This window comes from Aquila chrysaetos, chromosome 9, assembly GCF_900496995.4.
Source record: "Aquila chrysaetos chrysaetos chromosome 9, bAquChr1.4, whole genome shotgun sequence".
In the NCBI taxonomy this organism is placed as follows: domain Eukaryota; kingdom Metazoa; phylum Chordata; class Aves; order Accipitriformes; family Accipitridae; genus Aquila; species Aquila chrysaetos.
In genome coordinates, this window is record NC_044012.1 from 34,867,007 (window position 1) to 34,887,670 (window position 20,664).

Genomic DNA, 20,664 nt, shown 5'->3' on the forward strand with positions numbered 1-20,664 from the left:
ACCTTTTTTGGTAAAATGTTTCAGGAAATACGTTACCTTTACTCTAAGACCTAGGTATCAGTTGTTTGACATAAGTCGTTGCAAAAACATACCAGCCTTATTCAAACACTTACTGGAAATATTCACAAAGGTCACAATAACATCATGAATACAAAAATAGCCACAAGATACTTGCTTAGATAAATTTATTAGTGCATAGGTTAGAGATTTACTCCCCTCCAATATTAACAAAGAAGTTCATGTGAAAAACAAGTTTTGTTTTGTTTTAAAACAAACTCATTGAGGCAGCTATATAACAAGTAAAAGTATGGAGTGGCCTATTCAAATTTCTGGTCTCTATGGGCAGATTATTGCATTATAAATTAAAAAAAAAAATCAACATGATGGGATTTTGGGGGTCAATTTAGGTAACCAGCTGTTAAACGGAAGAACTGATTTTTTTTCCCCCCAATCTAATTTGTGTATCTGTATAAATAATATTTACTGATAAAAATCTAGAAAACTATAGAATAAAAATATATTTTACCAAGAATGAGTACTAAGGCAACCAATCTTTCCTTACTTTGCATGTAAACTTCCTCACAAACATCGGTGAGTGTTCTGGACTTAGAGGTAAAGAAATTTGTTCATTAATGAAGCCGAATGAAGACTTCTTTATGGCTGACTTACAAAAAACCCAATAATAATATTTTTTTTCTTTTTTAAACATGTTTGACATCTGAATAGCTCCAGCACATTCACAGTATATTTGGACAGCAAAGCAGGAATAGTCATACATACAATATAAATTGTAAACTTTGCAGAATTTCATTAAGTCAACAGACTGAATTATAGTTTACTGAGTAACTTCGATCTCAGACACTTTCAACAAAACGTTAAGTTTAAGGATTGTAACCTTTTAGGACCGAGTTATTGCAGTTAACATTATAGCTGAATGTTTGGAAACATTGACAAGTGTAGTTTTAGACTGTGTTTAAAAAGCCACACATTATACTTTCCTCTAATTCTCTTACAGTGTAAATATATCTACATATCTACATAGATATTCTTAAAAAATGAGAAGTCAAAAATTCAAGTTACAATATTTTACACACAAAATACAAAAATAACCTGTAACATTAAATGCAGTTATTTGGTTACATTGGAAGCCTTTCAAGCTTTCAAGTCTTGCAAGCTAGCATTACAACTAGTACGCATATACTAAAACACTTCATATATGTTATATAACACAAATTTCATAACAAATCAGTGTCTTAGTTTGTATTATGTTTCAGACTTTTCTGAGGGAGTTTATCCCTATGTGCTATATTCACACATCAACATTAGCAAGCTTCTGAATAAGAAATCTTGACTTGGCTTCATACAGAAAAAGTGTGATTTTTGCCATATTTATATGAACAATATGGCTAAGCTCATCCATCAGTTTCCTTTGCACGAGGGTTATTTGTAAAATTATCTGCAGAGGTTCAAATTTGGTGTGCTTCATTACTGCATTCTTTTACCAGAAATGTTGCAACTAACTTTTTATTAGAAAAGCAAGGAAATATTTAAAGCAATTAACCTTAGTCATATTGAACGGGAAAAAAAAAAAAAAAAACAAAAACCAACAACAAAAACCAAAAACCACAACCAACCTGGAAAGTGTAAAAAAAACTTTTTTTTTTTTTTTTTCCTTCTCAAGTGTAATGCAATAGGCAGTTAAATAAGTAGTCTTTTCAGGATAAAATATTTTAGCATTTGTTGGAGAAAAAATTTTTAAGTATAAAGTTTAGATAGGTTACAGTGACTAAATAATTAATACACTTAAAGACAAGCCTACATCTCAGAAAAGTTCACAAGAGTGCTAACAAAAGCAGCACTGGTAAGGTACTAAAATTCATGATTAGAATTATATTAGCAATAGTAAAAAAGCCAAACAGTCAAAACTCAATAGTCTCTCAACTCCCTATTTAAACTGTTTGTAACACTGAGATATGAAAAAAATCCTAAGTTACTTTAGTTCAAAACAATTAAGAGCAAGTTTCAGTCTTACAAATGTATAGTTTATGATGAAAATCCATTCATATCCTAATACATTCTTATCTTCATTTATGAGTAAACATTAAGAGCGATTTTGTTGTCATTTTTAACCATTAGTGATAGGTCATCATCATGGAACAGTGTAAGGCATCATTTATTAAAAAAGGTTTGGTTTTACTGAAGATGTATTTTGGAGTTTCTGAAGGTTTGTAACTCTTGGAATGTGCTTGCTATGATAGTGTTGTTGCTAGGATAATTCCAAGTATCAGAAGCAATACAGTTACACATATAATTATGAACATCAATTTCTGCAAAAAAAGAGAAAAGTTGAGATTGAAATACCTTGTCAGATATAGAACTGTTTAAATACATGCATAGCCACAGAAAATTAATAATACTGACACCTAATCTGAGTGTTTGGGGTTTTTTTCTGAAGTATACTTACTGCTATTTCCCGTTGCTAGTCTTTCTTTTCTAACATACATGTAACCATAGTTACAAGATAGAGCTATCTGTATAAAATTTTTGTATTTTACTTCACAGAATAATTGTTATTACTCATATCCAACTTCCGTAATTATCATTACATACAGAAACAGATGCAATAGTGAACATTTACTTATCAAGGTCAAGTCTAAGTACAGTAACATTGCTTACTGCCATCCTCCTTGGATAAATATTTGTAGCCTGCTCAAACCTTTACAACTGTACACTTAGTGGAATGCAACAAAACATCAGTAAAAACACTGTGCAGGTAACAGCTCAGAAAAGCTGCAAGGCGGGGGGAGGGGAGGAGAGATGGGTTCTATGTAAATGCATCAAAACCTGACATACATTAGGTCAGGTATTTCTGACTATAAGCAATGATACAGTAAATCCTGTTATCTGCCCATAAACCAAAGCTGAGAAGAAACTGTAACATCAAAACTAAAAACTTCAATATTAAAGGAGTGTTAGTACAGAAAACTGAATTCCTGATTAGCTGTCTGAAATGACATTCTACTCATAGCACTTCATATATAGTTTGAAGATACCACATATAAAAGTTGAGTTTCTATTGGACTCGGAAGAGTTAACCGCTATTTTCTACTTCGCCTGGCTAGGTGTTACCTTGACAAGAAATGGCAGGTTAGTACAGCAAAAATCTGAACATTGCAAGAATTCTCAAATTTATGTCCTAAAATTCCAGTTGGAATCTTTGCAGCCTTTCTTTTACAAACACATTGTTATTTCCCACTGTTTCATTTAGTCTAGCATTAATAAACAGCTTCAAAGTAAGAAATTTTAAGATGTTCTGCAAGGAGTAATAGCCAACTTCATGGGTGTAGACATCTACTTCTGTGAAAAACCATAGAAACCCCATTTGATAAAGTTCCGGGTGTTACTAGTATTTCACATCTCAGTGCAGACTGTTTGCTGATGTGAACTTTCAGCATTAAAAAAAATTTCAAAGGACCGCAAGACAATAATTGGATCTTTTGGTCTCATTTCCTTCTGCATTTATGAGTCTTATGTCATGATTGCAGTCTGTAAACTTAGCAGCTTACCACTAGATGTCAGTTTTTAATATTCACATGCATAGCACTTTTATAGCATGCAGAGAGAGAGAGAGAGAGAGAAGATCCACCAAAGCATCTCAAGCCTACCCCCTCCAATACTAACTGTACAGATATTAAGGGTTAGTAGAACAATACAAGTTACCAGCACAAAACAAGAGCAAAATTAGTTGATTAGTTACTTACTGCCACACTGGCAGGAAGTCATGAATGCTGAGGTTATCCAAGCATCACCGAATACCAACAGACAAACCAATAATTAGACCAACTATGGCAATCAACACCAATGACACAATGATAATTATCCACATTTTCTGTCAAAAAACAAGGTATTATTATTTTAACATAAAGCACATTAAGACTTGCATTTATTTTCAATATTTAATATAGTCAGTTTTTAGATCCACACTCATTTTTATGGAAGCCTGCAGTATTATCAAATTGAGATAAATTCATCTGTTTACTCTTGCTTGCATAAGAATAAACATTTTTAAACAGTGTTTACAGGTAAACTAGTGTGATTAATACCTATATAGTTATCAAAGATGAGAAAACCACCATTTACAAATACATTAAGTGGGGTCTTTTGACATTTCTTAATTTATTTTTTTAAAACATAACAAGCGTGTTATCTATATGTAGATATCTGTCTATCTATGTAAAGATATATTATTCCCTCAAATCCAACTCGCCATAAAAAGCCTCACAAAATTGCACTGCATCTCAAAAGGGGAAATCATAATGTCAGAGGAACACTTCATTCAATCTGCAATCATACAGTTACAAAATATAAAAATAAATTACTTAGTAGTTTGATTTCAGAATACATTATTTGGCTTTCTGATAGGAAGAAAGATACTGAAACACAAAACAAGTTTCCATGCCAATGGAAAATGCCTGAACGTTACTTTGAACTTAACTCCTCCACAAAATTGAGTGTCATGGTTTAACAGCACACGCTTTCCAGAGGGAAGATCCCCCTAATCTAGTACTTTTACAGAAGTACAAAAGTAGTTATCTGTGAAAAGAATAATTACAGATGAAATTCTAAAAAAGTAAGTGTGCTTCAGCAAAACTAGTAATGTTATTCTGCCTGCTAACATGGTGATTTTATAGGTATAAATCCAGGTAAGTTTACCAGTGATAAGGATCCAAAACCCTTTAAGATTATTTAGACTCTGAATAATTTAAGGTATCATGGTAGTTGGTAAGAAGAACTTGTGAATTTATCTACTAGCATAATATATTAATTCTTCTTTTGGGGTTTTTACACTTTGTAATGACAGCTTTTTAAGTGGAAAATTGTGAACATAGGTTTAGCTGTGCATTAATTGCTTAGCCGTTTTTGTAGTACAAGATGTTTCTCTTGTCCTCTACTGGTAATAGCAATTTTTAATATTAACTATAACAAATTAATCCACATTGGAAATGTTCCGATTTCCTCCAGATTATGGGGGGGGGGTTTGGTTGGTTGTAAAATCCTTTGGTAAATCTTCCTCTGTCACATACTAATTTATAACAATGTTTTCTATTCCAATTTTAATTATCACAACTACAAGGAAGTAAAATGCATATATTAATTCTACCTTGATGGACTGAATACAACAACAACTATCAACTGAAATTGACGGTCGCTTCATACTGTGCTAAGTTAATACACTGACTAGCACAATTACAGAAAGATAGCATACCCTTCGTGCTTTACTTTGATATTTAACTGCCTTTTTTGTCTCTTCTTTTGCATGTTCCACGTAATCTGATGCATTCATCACGTTCTTTTCTATGTTGTTGATCATTTCACCCTTAAAATGAAATTTTGAAAAAAAAAAAAAAAATTCATTATTGGAATCCATGGATCCTTGGTTAATGAACTTAAGAGAAGAAAGGCTAGAGAACATCAACAATTATTTTAAACAAGTGAATAATGTACATATTAGTGGCTGACATTTTTTCTGCTTTGACATGTAAAGGAAAAAGGGAATGAGAAGCAAGAGCTCAAAGTTCTAGCCAAACGAGGAACATTCATGGGGAAGGCAGGCATATTTCTCCCTTTTGCAGGAACAAATACTGAACACCTGAAAACATACCTTTGAACGTGAGGTATGTTTTAACAGCCAAACTAAAACTGACATACTAAAGAGATTGGAAATCCCTGACGTGCCTGGAAGTGGGAAAGGATATTGACTATTTCGACACAAGATTCAACAGTTGCCTAAGAAAATGCACACATATAATAGCAAGTTCAAAAGTTCCTAAGAATTGAGGGTTTAGAATGTCAATACATAACAAACTCAAATTAATTACGATGAATGAAATTTGGTAATGAAATGGAAGATTGGTGAAAAATTACAGTAAGTCTATTACCTGTGTTTCTGTCCATCAGAAGAAATAATCAGCAGCAGTAAACAGCAAAGCATTAAAGAATGATGCACAAGTAACTTTTGTTCATTTCTAATTCAAAAGAAAACTGCTACCAATTTGCCTTGGCTATATATTTAATAACAAAGCAACACAGGACTTCTAGAACAAAACCCAATTAAAAAAAAAAAATAAAAATAGTCCTTTTCAGGAAAGTTTCTCTCCTGAACATTATTCTTTTCACTTTCCTGCATAAGTCAAAGAATTTTAAGAACAGAAGTTAAAAATATTTTTGTTAGAGAATTGGTATGTAAAGACTACAAATAGAATGAACTTACATACATGTCAAGACAAAGCTTATGAATATGAGACACCTTGAATGACTTGTCAATCCCTTTACACTCATGTTAGTTATAACAGTAACCATACCTTTGTATTATGTGCAAGTTGCATACATCCTTGCTAACGCACATTTTATTCTACCACAGTAGTCCGTTACCATGTCTGTGAAAATCCTAAATTCCCAAGATATTAGCCAACATTCCAAGAGAGAGTTGCTCTTAAACACGCACAAAACGTTCAAGCATATTGCAATATAAGCACGTTGAAAAAAATATCAAGTATACCAACTCAAAACAAAGTCTATGCTTAGTTATTCATAGCATATACTACGAGTACATCTAGATTGTAAGTTTGTCTAAAACAAAACAAAAAACCTTTAGTGACTAACTTACATACTTTCTAATCACAGTCAAAACCCACTGTAAGTCTGTATTACTTGAACATAAGCAATTGTTTCTGCATATTCAAAGAGGAAGACCAGGGGAAAAAAATCCCACTTACATAAATGTGTTTGAATTGGTTCATTTACCTGAGTCTCAACAAACATTGCCATGTCCATAAACATTTCATGTAGTTCCCGTATGCTAGATTCCAGTTTCATAATATCCTTGTGACGTGACTCTATTTCATTCAGAGCTTGCCTAGTTATTTGAGAGTCTGATATAATCTTCGGGAGAATGAAAAAAAGATATGGACATAAATAAGTAGGTGCTGACACACTTCTAAATAGCAGAAGCAGCAGAACAGGAGACATACATAACTGGACCAGAAATACATACATCAGAAGTGAAAATTGAAGGATTACCACTCTCTAACATTTCTTCCAGTTCCTCATCAGTGGTGGTCTTTCCAGCTAGGATAAAAACAACAGTACTTCATATAACATCACTAGTTCATTATTGAACATAAAATTTTACCATACCAGAAGGATGACAATTCAAAGAAAAATCTCGTGTGGAGTATTTTTCAGGATAAAACAATGTGGTGTTTAGTCATTACCAAGTGCTATTTTGCATATGAAAAAACCAGAAAATAGCAAGTAATAGAAAACAAATGTAGACTCAAAGCTACGATGAAGAATTCCTGGTTGGTGGGAGGTTTTTTTGGTCAAATTGAAGAGTTTGATCAGAAACATTTACAATGTACATATGAACCTTGTTAAGTGGAGTGTTCTTCAGAAGGAAGAACTTGAGATACAGAGTATTTATAGAACATTCAATATTTACCTATTCAGTTATGTCACATTGGTGCCTAATTTACTCACTCCCCACCACTGTGTGGCCAATAAAATCTTTATGTAAATTTGATTTTACCAACACAGGATTACATTCATATTCTACACAGAGAAGATGATTAACCATAGTGTACCTTCACTTCTACTTTTCGTAATACATCTAACAATTGATGTAGTTTATTATTGCATGTTTAAGCAAACTGAATCCTATCAATCACACTGGTATGACAAATGCAAGTGTTCCGAGTTACACAACACATTCAAGTGATTTGTATTGTAAATTTTAAAATTACATATCAAATCCCTGTTCTTCCCATGTAAAGCAAGTTGAATATCTGTAATAACTTATATAGTACAGTCAGTCCTATCAGATAAAAGTTAGTCTGAATACTACTTTCTGATGTTAATACCCAAGAATGCTGCAAAACCTGCTTTAAAATTTTTAGTGCTGAGGGAAAGCAGAAGGCTCTAATTGGGCAATAACAAGATGAACTTAAAAGAACCATGTCCTGAGGTGTTAGGGTCCCTTCTCCTCAAACATACAGGTAAAGAAGAATCTAACTTGCCTGATAAACTTTACTGAAATGTTGAATCGAACCATTAGCACGAGAGGCTAATGACAAATTTGAGAAGTCCATGAAAAGCAAAGTCTTCTTATAATTTGCCAACTTTTCTGTTTGCATTTCCTATTTCAGCAATATATGTATTTGCTTTCACAGGAGATATTCAAAAAGGCTAATTTTAGGTACAAGATGTTATGGTTTGGTTTTTTTTTTTAAGACACTTTCCAAGGTAGATGCTGTAGTTCAGAGTAGAGTCGCGTACCTTTCTGAATACTCCTCATAATAATCAGTGATGAAATAAGTCAAATGTGAGTCAGTCAACAAATGATTAGAGCACATATAACAGCAGCACTGATTTTATGTCAGCTGAATTTAACAAATGTTCTTCTTGACAAAAATAGAATAGCATAAAAAGAGAAGTTGTCCTGTTTAGCATGTTAATTTTGGAATGCTTTCTAATAACACTTGCTATCTTCAGAACGCAGCTTTTCTTAATGTTTCATTTCAAGTTGCAACATTTGAAATAAATGAAACAAAGCTAAAAGGTTATTTTCTTTAATAATTTTCAATATAAAAGAAATTTAGTGAGTTTTCTCTATTTTCTTTACAGCTGTTCTGAAGAGTAGTATCAAAGAGTTTATGCCATACAACAAAATGGTTTTTTTCCCCTCACATGCTTCAAGATGTCCAAGACGTATGATGCTTTGTACCATCTTTAAGAAATAAGAAACAAGGGAGGTACTAACAACACAATTCATCTTTTTATTAAAAAGTGTATTCAGGTCACTTACTTATCTCTAATTGTCTCTGTATCCGACCTTTGCTGCGTTCTCGAAAAAGAGTTTGGGTCTCGTTGTATTCCGTCATGACCTCCACAAACTTGTGAGCTAATACAGAGTGCTGTTTTTTGAGGATTTAAAAATGTGGAACAAAAACGTTTATTTTTTTTTGATACAGCAAATACTACTGCACAACAACTGAAAGTGGTATTTACATTCCAAGAAAACAGAACATGAAGTTCTGAAGCTATTTCAGAAAAGTGAAACTCATTCTCTGATTTACTAGAAACCTTTTATTTTCTTCAAACTTAAGCAATCATACCTGTGTTTTTCTTATCCTGAGGTCCACTGATGTCCGATTAGCATTTTCGCCCTGATCAAAACTTTGTTCAATAGCTAAGAACAATACAAGCACATTATGAGTCAACATTCAGTATAATTATTTAAGTGTAGCTCAGTTATTTTGTAAATACTATTAATTATTACTTTTTTCATGTACAAGCTCCCCATAGACATGTTTAACATTTCAGGGGGAGGAGGAAGGTGGCAGTTATATATAGAGGAATATATATAAATTTAAAATAATATTGGTAATTGGTACAGATCTTAAAACACAGTAACTACTTCAATACTCTTAAGAGAGTCGCACTACTACTGTCTATTACTCTGGAGAAAGTTCAAAAGGTATAACAAAATGGTCTGCTCTTACAATTTAAACAATAAACACCATACCCCAGTGTTTATGGAAGGACAACAGCATATGGTAATTGTAATATAGTAACATTAAAACACCCAATATATTTCAAAACCTATGCTACACAATTAAGACATACTCACAGGGGAAAGCCACAGGAAAATTAGCTAGTCTGAATTTAAAATACAATAGGTGCTCTAGAGCTATTCCCTATGTAGACATTTACGCCATGGAGACTGTCTTTTTGAAGTTAAAGTTTATCTTTTTCCAAAACATCATGACCAAAAAACAGCATTTCAGTTGCAGAACACATTTCTACACAGAGAAGTTACTTTGCATTGTAATTTTCTAGGTTATTTCTGAAAGCAAGCAAGCTCTTTGTCCTGTCCCACAAACTAGGCTGTGCTGAGACCTGATATTTATGAGCGGTGAAGCTTGGCAAGGAGGAATAAAGTAGAGGACGATACTGTTACTGACATGGGCTCCACACTAGTTGGCAGGGAGGTGGTTCTCTCTCTCTCTCTTTTTTTTTTTAAAAAGAGCTGTACAATACAATTTATGCATATATAATGCAGCTTTTAAAGTTTAGAAGTTCAGCTGCAATGCATTAAGTTTGTAACACTGCTACCATCCTGAATCATTACAAGCGACAGCAGCTTTATTTCTCCCCACAACTTACCCTTTAACCTGGCTCGGATTTTATTAGCAATCTTCTTTATTTCCTCATTTAGTTCTTCAAGTTCTTCCTTTGTTCCTTCAAAAAAAAAAAAAAAGTTGGTTTTTTTTTTTTTTTAGAACCGTTAATGATTGATAATAGTAGGCCAGCAACCATCTACAACTCTACCTTGCAATCTCATAATTGTATTCAGAGCAACCATGGAGAGAAGCAGCTTATTATACTCCTAAGTACTTTAAGCATTATTTTTATAACAGCATACTATCAGATTCCTGCTTCTTATGACAGGCCCTTACACTTGGGAAATGTTACTACCAAATCACCAACTAAAACAGGTGATAGAATATTCCACTTTTTTTTTTTTTAATATAACACTTTCAGGGTAATAATCACTTGCTGGTCAAAATGAAAACGCATCGAAGCCTATCAAGTGAAAATACAGATTTATCTCACATTTTTTTAGTTCTGTTGTTTATCACGGACTCATTGCTTTTACCCTTATTAACAACTGTACCATGGACTACCTCTATTTTTTTTGAACACTATACAGAGTATTCATGAAGAACTTAACTAGATCTCCGTTACTGGGTTTACTGAAGGCACTAGATTCACAAGACCATATGTTACTTAGAAGCAATGTCATGTTCCTACACAATTCAGATGCATTATTAAGCACAATTTTTAACACAAACACAATCCAATGAGCTGAGACCACAGATTTTAAACATTCAGATGAAGCCTTGTTAAACCTGAGATTCATTGACTGTATATGGTTGTTAAGATAAAAAGCAGTCTGCAAAATCATTTGTAAGAATACAAACATACGTCCACCTATAAACAAAGAAAATAGGGGGAAAAGAAAAACTAACACCCAAGGTTCAGTTTTCATCAACAAGATGATAAATGTTAAGATAGCATTGCAACTTCCACAAAAATACCTCAGCATCTTTTCTTCCCTTTTCTTTAAGCCCTGCCCACAAACCCAGGCATGCCTTGAATTAAGGAGTGTTGACAACAGGGAAGGTTCCGTGTTTCTGGGCAAGTCCCTAAACTTTTGAGTTCTCTGTTTAGAAAGCACATCTTTACTTTCAAGTTTTGGGGTTACAGCCTCTAAAAATAGGGCTCCAGCATGGAACTCTTACTACTGCTGAAGCAGCCAGCTGTAGTGGTAGTGTTAGACACAATCTTGCCCCTACTGAGGAATAAAGAGAAGATAGATGATGGCTCTACCATATGAGCTTCTGTTGACAACTTCAACATTTTCACAAATTAGAAGAAATACAAGTAGTCTCTAAGTTTCTGAAGACACAGTCAATTTCAAGGTACGATATTAAGCTGAGTTTTGGTCTAGCAAAGGTTTGGATGATGTAACAAATATTCTGAAAATGTATTTATTCAAATGAGACTTAAAAAAAGGTAAAAAATAAGCAAATGAAAATATTAATTCAATATTAAATATGGAAATACTTAAATAAATGAATTGTGTTACATTCTGCATTCTGAACACCTGAAGTTCTACTCCTATAGATAGCTAAAACAAACAAACAAAATTTATTTCAGAATATCTATCCACACATATCTGAAATCTAAAAAAAGCGATACTCACTTCCTTCAGGATTTGGTGCTGACAGGATAATGCTGTGCTGCTTCTTTACTTCTTCCACATTTTGTGCTATTTTTGCTATATTATTTCTAAGTTCCTCAACCTAGAGGAAGAGAAATATGGCAATAAAAACGTTAGAATAATTCAGGGCAAAGATTTAAAAAAAAAAAAGAATCTTTGGTAATAAAAATAGTAAAGTATTTAATTGCAACATTTGTATGTATCTGACACAAATCCCAGCAGAAATGTTGACATTTAAACAGGCTGCATTTTTTTTTTTAAGAAAAAATTGTATTAGTAATAGCAAATGTATTCTGTATGTCCAAAAACTTAAGTGCTGCTACTCTTAATAAAAAAGATTTTAAAATTCTGTAAGCAAATGCTTTGTTGATAGGGAGTTAAAAACACTTCCGTGCAGTAAAGACAAAAAATACCCCGAAATAAACATGCCAAAGTGTTACCAACATTTGATTTGGCATACCATTACAAAGCATATTGGGGTGTGTGTGTATGGCGATGAATTGTTAAACCTAATTACAGAAATTAAAAGGCACGGAGAGAAAACTGTAGGTCTTTAATGCATGGTGAAAACTGTAACTTTACCTGTTGGAAAAAGTCATCCATGAAGTGGTCTTTTTCAACAATAACTGTCTCCCCATCTTCGTTTCCTTTACACTGTAAAAGACAACAAAACAAATCTATGAAATAAAACTCAAGATACTGTTCTGAAACAACTACGACTTCTTCCACATTGCTACTGCATACACATTTTTGTCAATAGTCTGCAAAGTCAAAAAAGTAAGTTTTCCTTTTATGAGGACTAATCTAAAACCAAATAAGCAGAGAGGTCAAAGAAAGTCACCTGACCACCACGAAGTTGTGAATGCTAAGGCATGTACTCCTCTGTAAAAAAACTTCAGGACAGAACCAGTCCGTAAGTGATGTCACAGTTTTCATTACCTGTCATAAAAATTATTAAAATATAGTTTTGCATATAAATGTTCTCTCACAGCACAAAGAAACTTCCACAGTGAGTCCCACAGGAACTGAAAATAATATTCGATTTACTGAGACAGTACATCAAACCCTCTCAAAGAATTACTAAGAGGGGTGCTGATGACTGCCTTGTAGTGTAATAAGCTAAACATCTAATGAAAGCTAGAACAAAAAGCTATCAACATCTGCTTACTAGTTTTGCCCTTGGGTGTTTTCAAGGCTGCCATTCCACACTAATTTAGACATAATTATGCTACACTAAACTATACATGCATTACATAATGGATAAACGCTTAGAATAGCAGCCAAGGAGGCAGAAGCTCAAATTGACAGGCTTTCACAGATCTCCAGGGCACTCCACCCAATAGGTTCCCTGAGTCACACTTCCCTAACCCTTGAGCCAGACCAGCAGAATATACAGATCTTGACAGGAACTGAGATTCAAATTTTATCAGAGGGAAAGAGAGAATTAACATGCATCATATAAAGGCAAAGAGTTCCAGCTTCCATGTTCTCTAGTTCCCTCCGTAGAGCACAGACTGTTTGAACTGCACTGAATCAAAGTTAGAACAAAATATTATTCTACCTTATAGTCAATGGGTTATCTGTTAGAAAAAACAAACTACAAGATAGGTATCATTAAGGGATTTTCAAGTCCAAGACTCCTTTTTTCTTACAAACCCCTCTGCCTTTGATCTCTTAACACCCACTTTGTGCTCCTAAACCCTGATAATCTTATCCAATAAGCCCTTTGTTTCTGGTTTTCTTACATTAGGCGAGATGCGTATTATTTGCATGACAATTCTGCAATTTAATCCAGTGTCAAACACTACTATTATCTAATAAAGAAGGTTATACTCAATGAAGATCTACACATCAAAATCTAAGCACGCCCTGAATCTTTGAGAAAAGTTATTACTTATACTTTGTGACAGTTCCTTTCCTGCAAATTCAGGGAGTGCATAAAGCCCTATGACACTATGTTTGTCAGAAATCATCTTTTTTTTTGTGCTCAGGGGAAGCCATAATGCCCCAACTGAAATACAGTAATTTAGATGTTATTGCTTTCCTGGACCACCTTCCAATCACTCATAGTGCTGTGTGTCATTAAAGACTTTTTGTAGTTACTTATTTCGAAAGGATGATTGCTAGAACTCAGTATTAGAGAATCTGTCCTTAGAGATTGTAATCAATGAACAGTCTTGTTTAATACAAGCGAGGAAGTCTGTGCCCAAATGAAGTCGTGCAACTTTTACCCATTCCACAGACTGCAGTACTACACAGCTACCAGTTAGTTAATATTTAAGAATGAGCTACACTTTAAAGACATGTAATTTCATTAACTACATAAAAGAACACCTTCTACCTATATTTACTGCATAAATAATAATTTTTCTACTTGTTTATAATCACATCCTATATTTAGTTAATTGAACTAAAAATAATGAAAATAGTTTCAGCTAAGAGATTCAGCATGTCAGTTTTTAGTTTGGTCAGAATATCTTAGTAAGACATTAAACACCCAACTAAATCTTAAACAAATGGAAGATACAAAAATCTTACTCAGAAGTCCTGTTTGCAGATGCTAGGCTGGAGGGAAGCAATCATAATTATCCACCCTGCAGTCAGTTCCACATTTATTTCACTTTCACATTTGGTTGCAATGACACCATTGACAGATCAATTTGCTGTCTACAATTTGTTGAAGGATTTATGGACAGCCTACTTTGAATATCAGCACTTGAGACACCCAATGACTTGTCAATCTCTGTTCTCTACATTCTTAAATCATCACTTACCTAAAATACAGCTTATTTGCTAACTCTCTTCAACTTCAGTGATGCCCCTTCTTTTGACAAGCACGCAATTCAGCCAAGAACTCACTTTTATCATCGAGTTTAGCAGAAACATATTGTTTCTCCTAGACCTTACCTCGCCAGTATAAGCAGTACCACAAAAATCTGATAAAAAGTTTCACGTCAACGCCAAGAGCAATCTAATGAAGTCTGTTTGCAGTTCATGCCTTGACCTTGGGACTGAAAGTCTGGGCCATACAAATCCATAAACATTCATAGACTTCTAAAATATATCAAGTTCCCTCAGAAGCTGGTTTGTGTGACAGAATCCAGCTATTCAGACAACAGCATTTCTCACCTCCAAGTAGAAGCTATGGTGATGGTTTATGAAACTTCTGACATTTCCCAAGCCTTATAGCATTGCAGGAATAAGTCTAGCTTGAGATATCTTACCAAATTAATTATTGACCTTTGAAACTGAAAACAACTTTTGACCTAAACCCATGACTATTACTTGCCCTTGAAATTCTATTCAAGGTTAGTTATTTCTCAGTCCAGATCATGCATATTCCTCTGGCAGGCTGCAAGGATAGTAACTGACCACCATTACCCCAATGAATCGGACCCAAGGAGCGGGTTACAGAGTGTTACAGTTTCTCCTTACAGCATCAGTGTTACCAGAAATTTTTTTATATCAGTGTAGTCAATGAGGGCTTACAGAAGGCCAAGGAGATCTGTCATGCTGCTTTGGCAAGTCAATCATTAACACGCAGTTAGTAGCATTACCATACAACCAGAAAAAAAATCATATGGTAACCATCTACAAGAAATTACTTTACGCTGTTATATCATGGAAAACATAGCTCATCTTCAGAAAATTCCATGTTTGAACAAAGACTAATGTAAGAGCTTAACTCAGGAAAAAAAGAACTCAGTACTGTTTTCCTTCTTCTGAAGAGGTTCCTTTTGCATTTTTTTTTCCATACTACCCAATTCTACTGATTTTAACTTTTGTGACTTTGTGGTTCTTCACTCATTCCTAAACAGTTTTGGGGGCACTAAGTGAATGCCCAAGAAATAGTTTACAAAAAGTCAATGCAGTTCTGCTCAAGTTATAGGTCCTTGTTTTTTTTGTTTTGTTTTGTTTTAAAAAAAAAAACTACAATCAAATATAAATGTATTTTTCAAAGGTTATGTCTAAGATATTCTCAGTAACACTCAAGAGGAAAGAAATATAAAAAGCATGTATTTAAAATGATTCACTGATCAAGCAAGAAAAACGGATTTCAATGTATAGCTCTGCACCCATTTCAGCATAACAAGATGGTAATTTTTGAGCCATATGAACAATGCACCCCAAACTTGAGATCTACAACATCATGCTTAAGCAGTGGTTTACATCTTACCTCCTTCTTAAATGATTTAACAACAATAACAAAAAAGTTTGAATGAGTTTTATTAACAGACCTTTAAAAGAACATCTGGTTTTAATATCTGACACTAGCTAAATGTGCTGAACTGAGTGTCTGAACACAGATCCTACAGCCCTTTTAAAGCCAATTTAAGATGGACTTGTATCCATGAACAGCAAACCATTGAAGGCTGGGAAAATATTTTACACAATCATTGCTATGTACTTGCCCTTCTTTTTTTTTTTTTTTTCTTCCCTAAATATCTACTATCAACCACTGCTGAAAGCAGTGTATTGGATGAGAGAGAACCTTTTTTTCTTCTTTTAATCTTACACTCATTTGTGCTCAAAATAACTAAAAGCAGTCTGGGATTTGATCAACTGTCCAATTAATTGTATTAAAGAACAATCCAAACAGCTGAAAGAAGTTCATTTTGGCCCGCTTAGAATAATTTAGAAATGACACTAAAATAATCCCCTAGAAGTGGACAAATACAATTATGGCTACTATCTTCTGAAAAAGCATGTACTTCACAAGACTTTTTCTAGCTAGAAAATAAGAGGAAGCAAGATTATCTGAAGACCATAAAATCTGCACATCTTCAACAATTCCCTTCTCCAGCAACTATTTTAGCACTGTTTAACTGCCTAAATACTGTGTATTAACAAAAATATAAAAAAGTTATGAGAGTTTTATGTTAATGGACCACAAACATTAATAAGTAAGATTTCTCCCTCTTCTTTATAAAGGGAAACCTAGGAACAAGTTACAACTTTTAATGACGAAATAGTTTTCTTGCTGTCAAATAAAATCCAGGAACACACAAATGAGGACATGTAAACTTAAATTAACATTTCTGTTAAAGGGAATAGCATATTTCATTAAAATGAGTCAGTGTAGACTGGCTAAAGTACTAGGATCTCTTAAACTACTTGTGTACTACATTCGGTATTTGGGGGAAGTGGGGTGGATGGAACTTACATGTAAGGTACAAGCAAAGCAATACACAATGACATTCTTATGTTAAGGGAAAGAGTCAAGGCATAGTTATTCCTGAAGACTTTGCAGGCCCAGACCTGTTTAAAAACCACAACATATACGCTCTACCCTTCACTTAATGATTTAGCCAAATATACAATGGAACAACACTAATCAAATTGAAACGGTTTGGAAAACAGGCAAATAAATGTTAATACATTATTTCTTCAGATTGTTTAGTCCTTTTCAAAGCCATCTTATCCATGCGTGATCAAGGGTCACTGTTTCAAAGCATTTATGTTAGTAAAGGAAAATAACTTCTTAAAAACATGATCTTTTTTGATATTTCAGATAAAAACGTAAGATGGAAGTTGCTACTTCCATGAGTTCCCTGTGGAAATCAAGTTTTACAAAAGCCATCTCCCTTGGGTATGCAACTTTTCAAAACTTCAAGTCAACTACACACTTTTAAGCGATAAAATGTAGACTGGATCTTCAGTAACTGCTACTTTCATTTGATGTTTAAATATTTTCTTCCAGTTAGAAGAAAACTTTAAGTCTCTAAGCTATTTATTAATTCTACAGGCAGTGAAAATTATGTTGATGAACATATGAAGCACTTTGGCAATACTGACCATTGTGTTTAATATAGTAGCTTGCTGCAGTAATGTTTCAGTTAAAGAAGTAGCTTGTTGCAGTACACTAATGCTTTCAGATGTCAAATACTGAAGCTGGCTTAAGAACCCCTATGTACGGTTGCTTTAAAAACTTTTAACAATATCTAAGGGGAGGGTTAGGGTTTGGTTAGTAGTTATGTTTTTGGTTTTTTTTTTTTTAATTAAAAAAACATACAACAGACCACTGCTGCTTCCCGTCAGTCAGAGTGAGGTCTACAAGCTTATGATTATAAATTAAAAAGCAAATTCAGATTACTGTTTGCTGCTTCTTCTTTCCGGGAAGCGTGCACCATCACTGAAATTTGGCATGTATTCCTACAAACCGGACGTGTTTAGAAATAGGAAAAGGGAAGAAGTATACCTGAAAGAAATTACACATTTCTTTGGCATGACTCCAAAACATCTTTCCTGGTAAAGATACTAATCTAATCGTGCTAAAACTTTTTGGATGCCAATTCATACCTTTGGAGAGGAAGACAAAGAGACTGGTAATTCCATCACTTGGAGATGGAGCTTCCAAAATGCATTTTGTGTTCCAGAAGACATGAACTTAATTTTAAGATGAACGAGCCTGAAACCTGTATGCAGCTAAAGACAGACCAGCTCCTACATATATGTGGAGTCCTAGGACTATCACAGGAACTCCTGTGTGTCCTCCATTTCCATTTCTTTTCAGGAAAAAAAAAAAAAAAAGCCAAATATCCTTTTATTTTAACCATATCCTGTTGAAGACAGACACGACGGTACCTCCCTCCAACTCTCCCTTACTTTTTAGGATACTGTTTTCAAAGCACAACTAAGGGAAAGGAAAAGAGTGTATAAACATAACCAGCTACCATTTTGTAAACACGCGGAAAATAAAATCTACAGATAGCTTTACTGTCGCATTACTGGTTAAACAGTTCCCAAGCAGATAAATCTACCCCACTACCCCACGGGCAGGTCGGATTATTATCCGGTTGATCTGTCATTCAACACGTTAACGTCTGAAACGCGCTGGAGGTCAGGAGGGCGCGGGGGAAGGCGATCTTTAAGAACCGGAGAAGCTCGAACTTCGCTGCCAGATCCCCAGGCTCCGCCGCGCCTGCCCGGCTCTCGGGAGGAAGCCGGCCCCCTCCCCGAGAAGGCAGCTGCAGAACAGCGTGCGGCGGCCGCCCCGTCCCCAGGGACGCGGCCGAGGCGCTGCCTCCGCGGCTCCCGCGGCGGAACGCCAACCTTCCCGCCGCTGACCGTTACCTCAGCCGGCGATAACGGCCCGCACGGCCCTCGCGCCCCCCCCCCCCCCCGCCGCCTTTGTCCCCTCCCGCCCCGCTCCTCGCCTCAGCCCGCCGCCGCCCCGCTTCCCCGGCAGCCTCCCCGCTCTCCCCGCCGCTCCCGCCCCGAGCCCTCACCCTCACCTCTGCCAGGTCGGCCAGCCGGTCCTTCATCCCCGCAGCGGCTCAGCGACTCCCCGAGGCTTCCCCCGCCGCTCCCCGCTCGCTGCTGAGGGCCGCCCGCGCCCGGCCCGCTGTCGCCGGGGCCGCCTCCCCCTCGCTCCCTCCCTCCCTCCCCGCTCGGCAGGGCACTGCGGACGGGCCGGGCCGGGCCGCGCCACCTCCCCGCTCTCTCTTCCGCGCTGCGAGGGGCAGCGCCCGCGGCCACGCCCACAGCCCCCCCGCCCCGCCCAATGTCACGGCAACCGCGGGCCGCGCCGCGCATGCGGGGAAAGGGGCGGGGACGAGTATGCGTCCCGCGCCCCGGCGCGGAGCGGGCGGGCGCAGCAACCACCCCCTCGGGGCGCGCGCGCCTCACGTCACGGCGAGGCCGGCAGCGCGGGCGGGGGCAGCCGCGCCGCGGTCCTGAGGTGATTCCTCAGCGGCGCCGGAGCTTCTCGGCTTGCCGGCGGCGGTGGCGGAGGAGGGGCCGTGGAAGAGCGGGCAGCCGCGCTAGTATTTGCGAAGCAGCGTGCGAGAGCGGGCGGGAAGGTATGACTGAGCAGAGTGTTGCCACAGAAATGTTTGAGGGGCGCTTCAAAAGAGAGAAATACTCCGTGTTGGAGAACTGAGGTGTCAGAGCGGTACCACAGGTACTTGCAAGGAAACTCCCAGCCCAAGGAAGAAGTGCTGCTAGACGTATCCCAACCAGAAATTACAATACGCGCAATTTTGGGAGACTATCATGAAAGAAAGAGTTGCGATGTGATTGTTTTTTGGTTGAGTGTTATTTAATTCTTTTCTGGTACGTGATGTGGGTAGGCTGCAATCGGCCTTCGTGTAATTCATGTTTAGTCCAAAAAGTGTACAGACCGCGTTCTCTCTTTGCTGACGCTTCTGCTCATCACAGGCCACAGATGCATCCCTTTGCCGTTTCATAATACTAAGCTATGGCTTGCAGCCTGCTGTTCACCCACAGAACAGCTAAGAGTGATCCGTATCGTGACTGGAAATTAAAAGGAAGCTGTACGCTCCCGTTCCATGGAACAGAAGGTGACCCATTGACTTACTTTAACTCTTCAACTAAAACAGGTTGACACACATTGCCTGTTAGTGATGTTTAGGGCTCTAGTAAAACACCAGAACTTTGTCAAAGTCCTAAATCTGTACAGCAACAGGTACATCTTAAAGGCCTGGGAGTTTCTAGGAAATAGAGCGTGCACGTACTATGGCAGGCAGAAAATCCTCAGTGGTATTGTGTTCATAGGTGCTTGCCAAAAAGTACCACTGCAGACTATAGTCAATTACCTGTAATTGTTAGTATCTCAGTTCTAGCATATATAGACTTTATCTTCTAGACTACATGATCAGCAACTGTAAATTCTAAAAATGTTACCTTTGGATACTGAGCGTAATAATCCAGTGAGTAATTTTCCTCATCTATTTCAAGAATTTTATTCCAGTGCTGGATCAGGAATTTAAAAGATCCTGATGACAGTAAATTGCTGAATTTTTGTCTTCTGAAGAAATTTAGATCTACATCTGCCCTTCATCATTGACCTAGTAAAG

The 20,664-nt window shown here is 36.4% G+C and overlaps 1 protein-coding gene across 5 annotated transcripts; it reads right to left on the reverse strand.

Annotated features, from left to right (window-relative positions):
- Window positions 1-168: 168 nt before the first annotated feature.
- On the reverse strand, window positions 169-19,294 carry STX2 (syntaxin 2). Of its 5 annotated transcripts, none has more exons than XM_030024193.2 (11): window positions 19,081-19,294; window positions 12,428-12,499; window positions 11,828-11,927; window positions 10,225-10,299; window positions 9,174-9,247; window positions 8,864-8,972; window positions 7,055-7,128; window positions 6,805-6,942; window positions 5,267-5,377; window positions 3,841-3,889; window positions 169-2,327 (listed from the first exon to the last, which is right to left on the reverse strand). In XM_030024193.2, exons 1-11 carry the CDS (start codon window positions 19,108-19,110, stop codon window positions 2,194-2,196), a joined length of 966 nt encoding a protein of 321 aa, XP_029880053.1. In that variant the 5' UTR covers window positions 19,111-19,294; the 3' UTR covers window positions 169-2,193. The 5 variants fall into 5 exon arrangements, with proteins under 5 accessions (XP_029880053.1, XP_029880050.1, XP_029880051.1 ...); XM_030024190.2 differs by having other exon boundaries at window positions 3,762-3,889; window positions 19,081-19,263; XM_030024191.2 differs by lacking the exon at window positions 3,841-3,889 and having other exon boundaries at window positions 19,081-19,259.
- Between the last annotated feature and the right edge of the window lie 1,370 nt (window positions 19,295-20,664).

What these genes read in the sequence shown, in the direction of transcription:
- STX2 (XM_030024193.2), bottom strand. Translation starts at nt 19,110, where the DNA reads ATGAAGGACCGGCTGGCCGACCTGGCAGAG. An exon ending in ATCAAAGTAAAGCACGAAGG is followed by an intron (nt 3,890 to 5,266) that starts GTATGCTATCTT and finishes GTTTTTTGACAG; the next exon opens with AAAATGTGGATAATTATCAT. An exon ending in GGTGTTGATTGCCATAGTTG is followed by an intron (nt 2,328 to 3,840) that starts GTCTAATTATTG and finishes CTTTTTTTGCAG; the next exon opens with AAATTGATGTTCATAATTAT.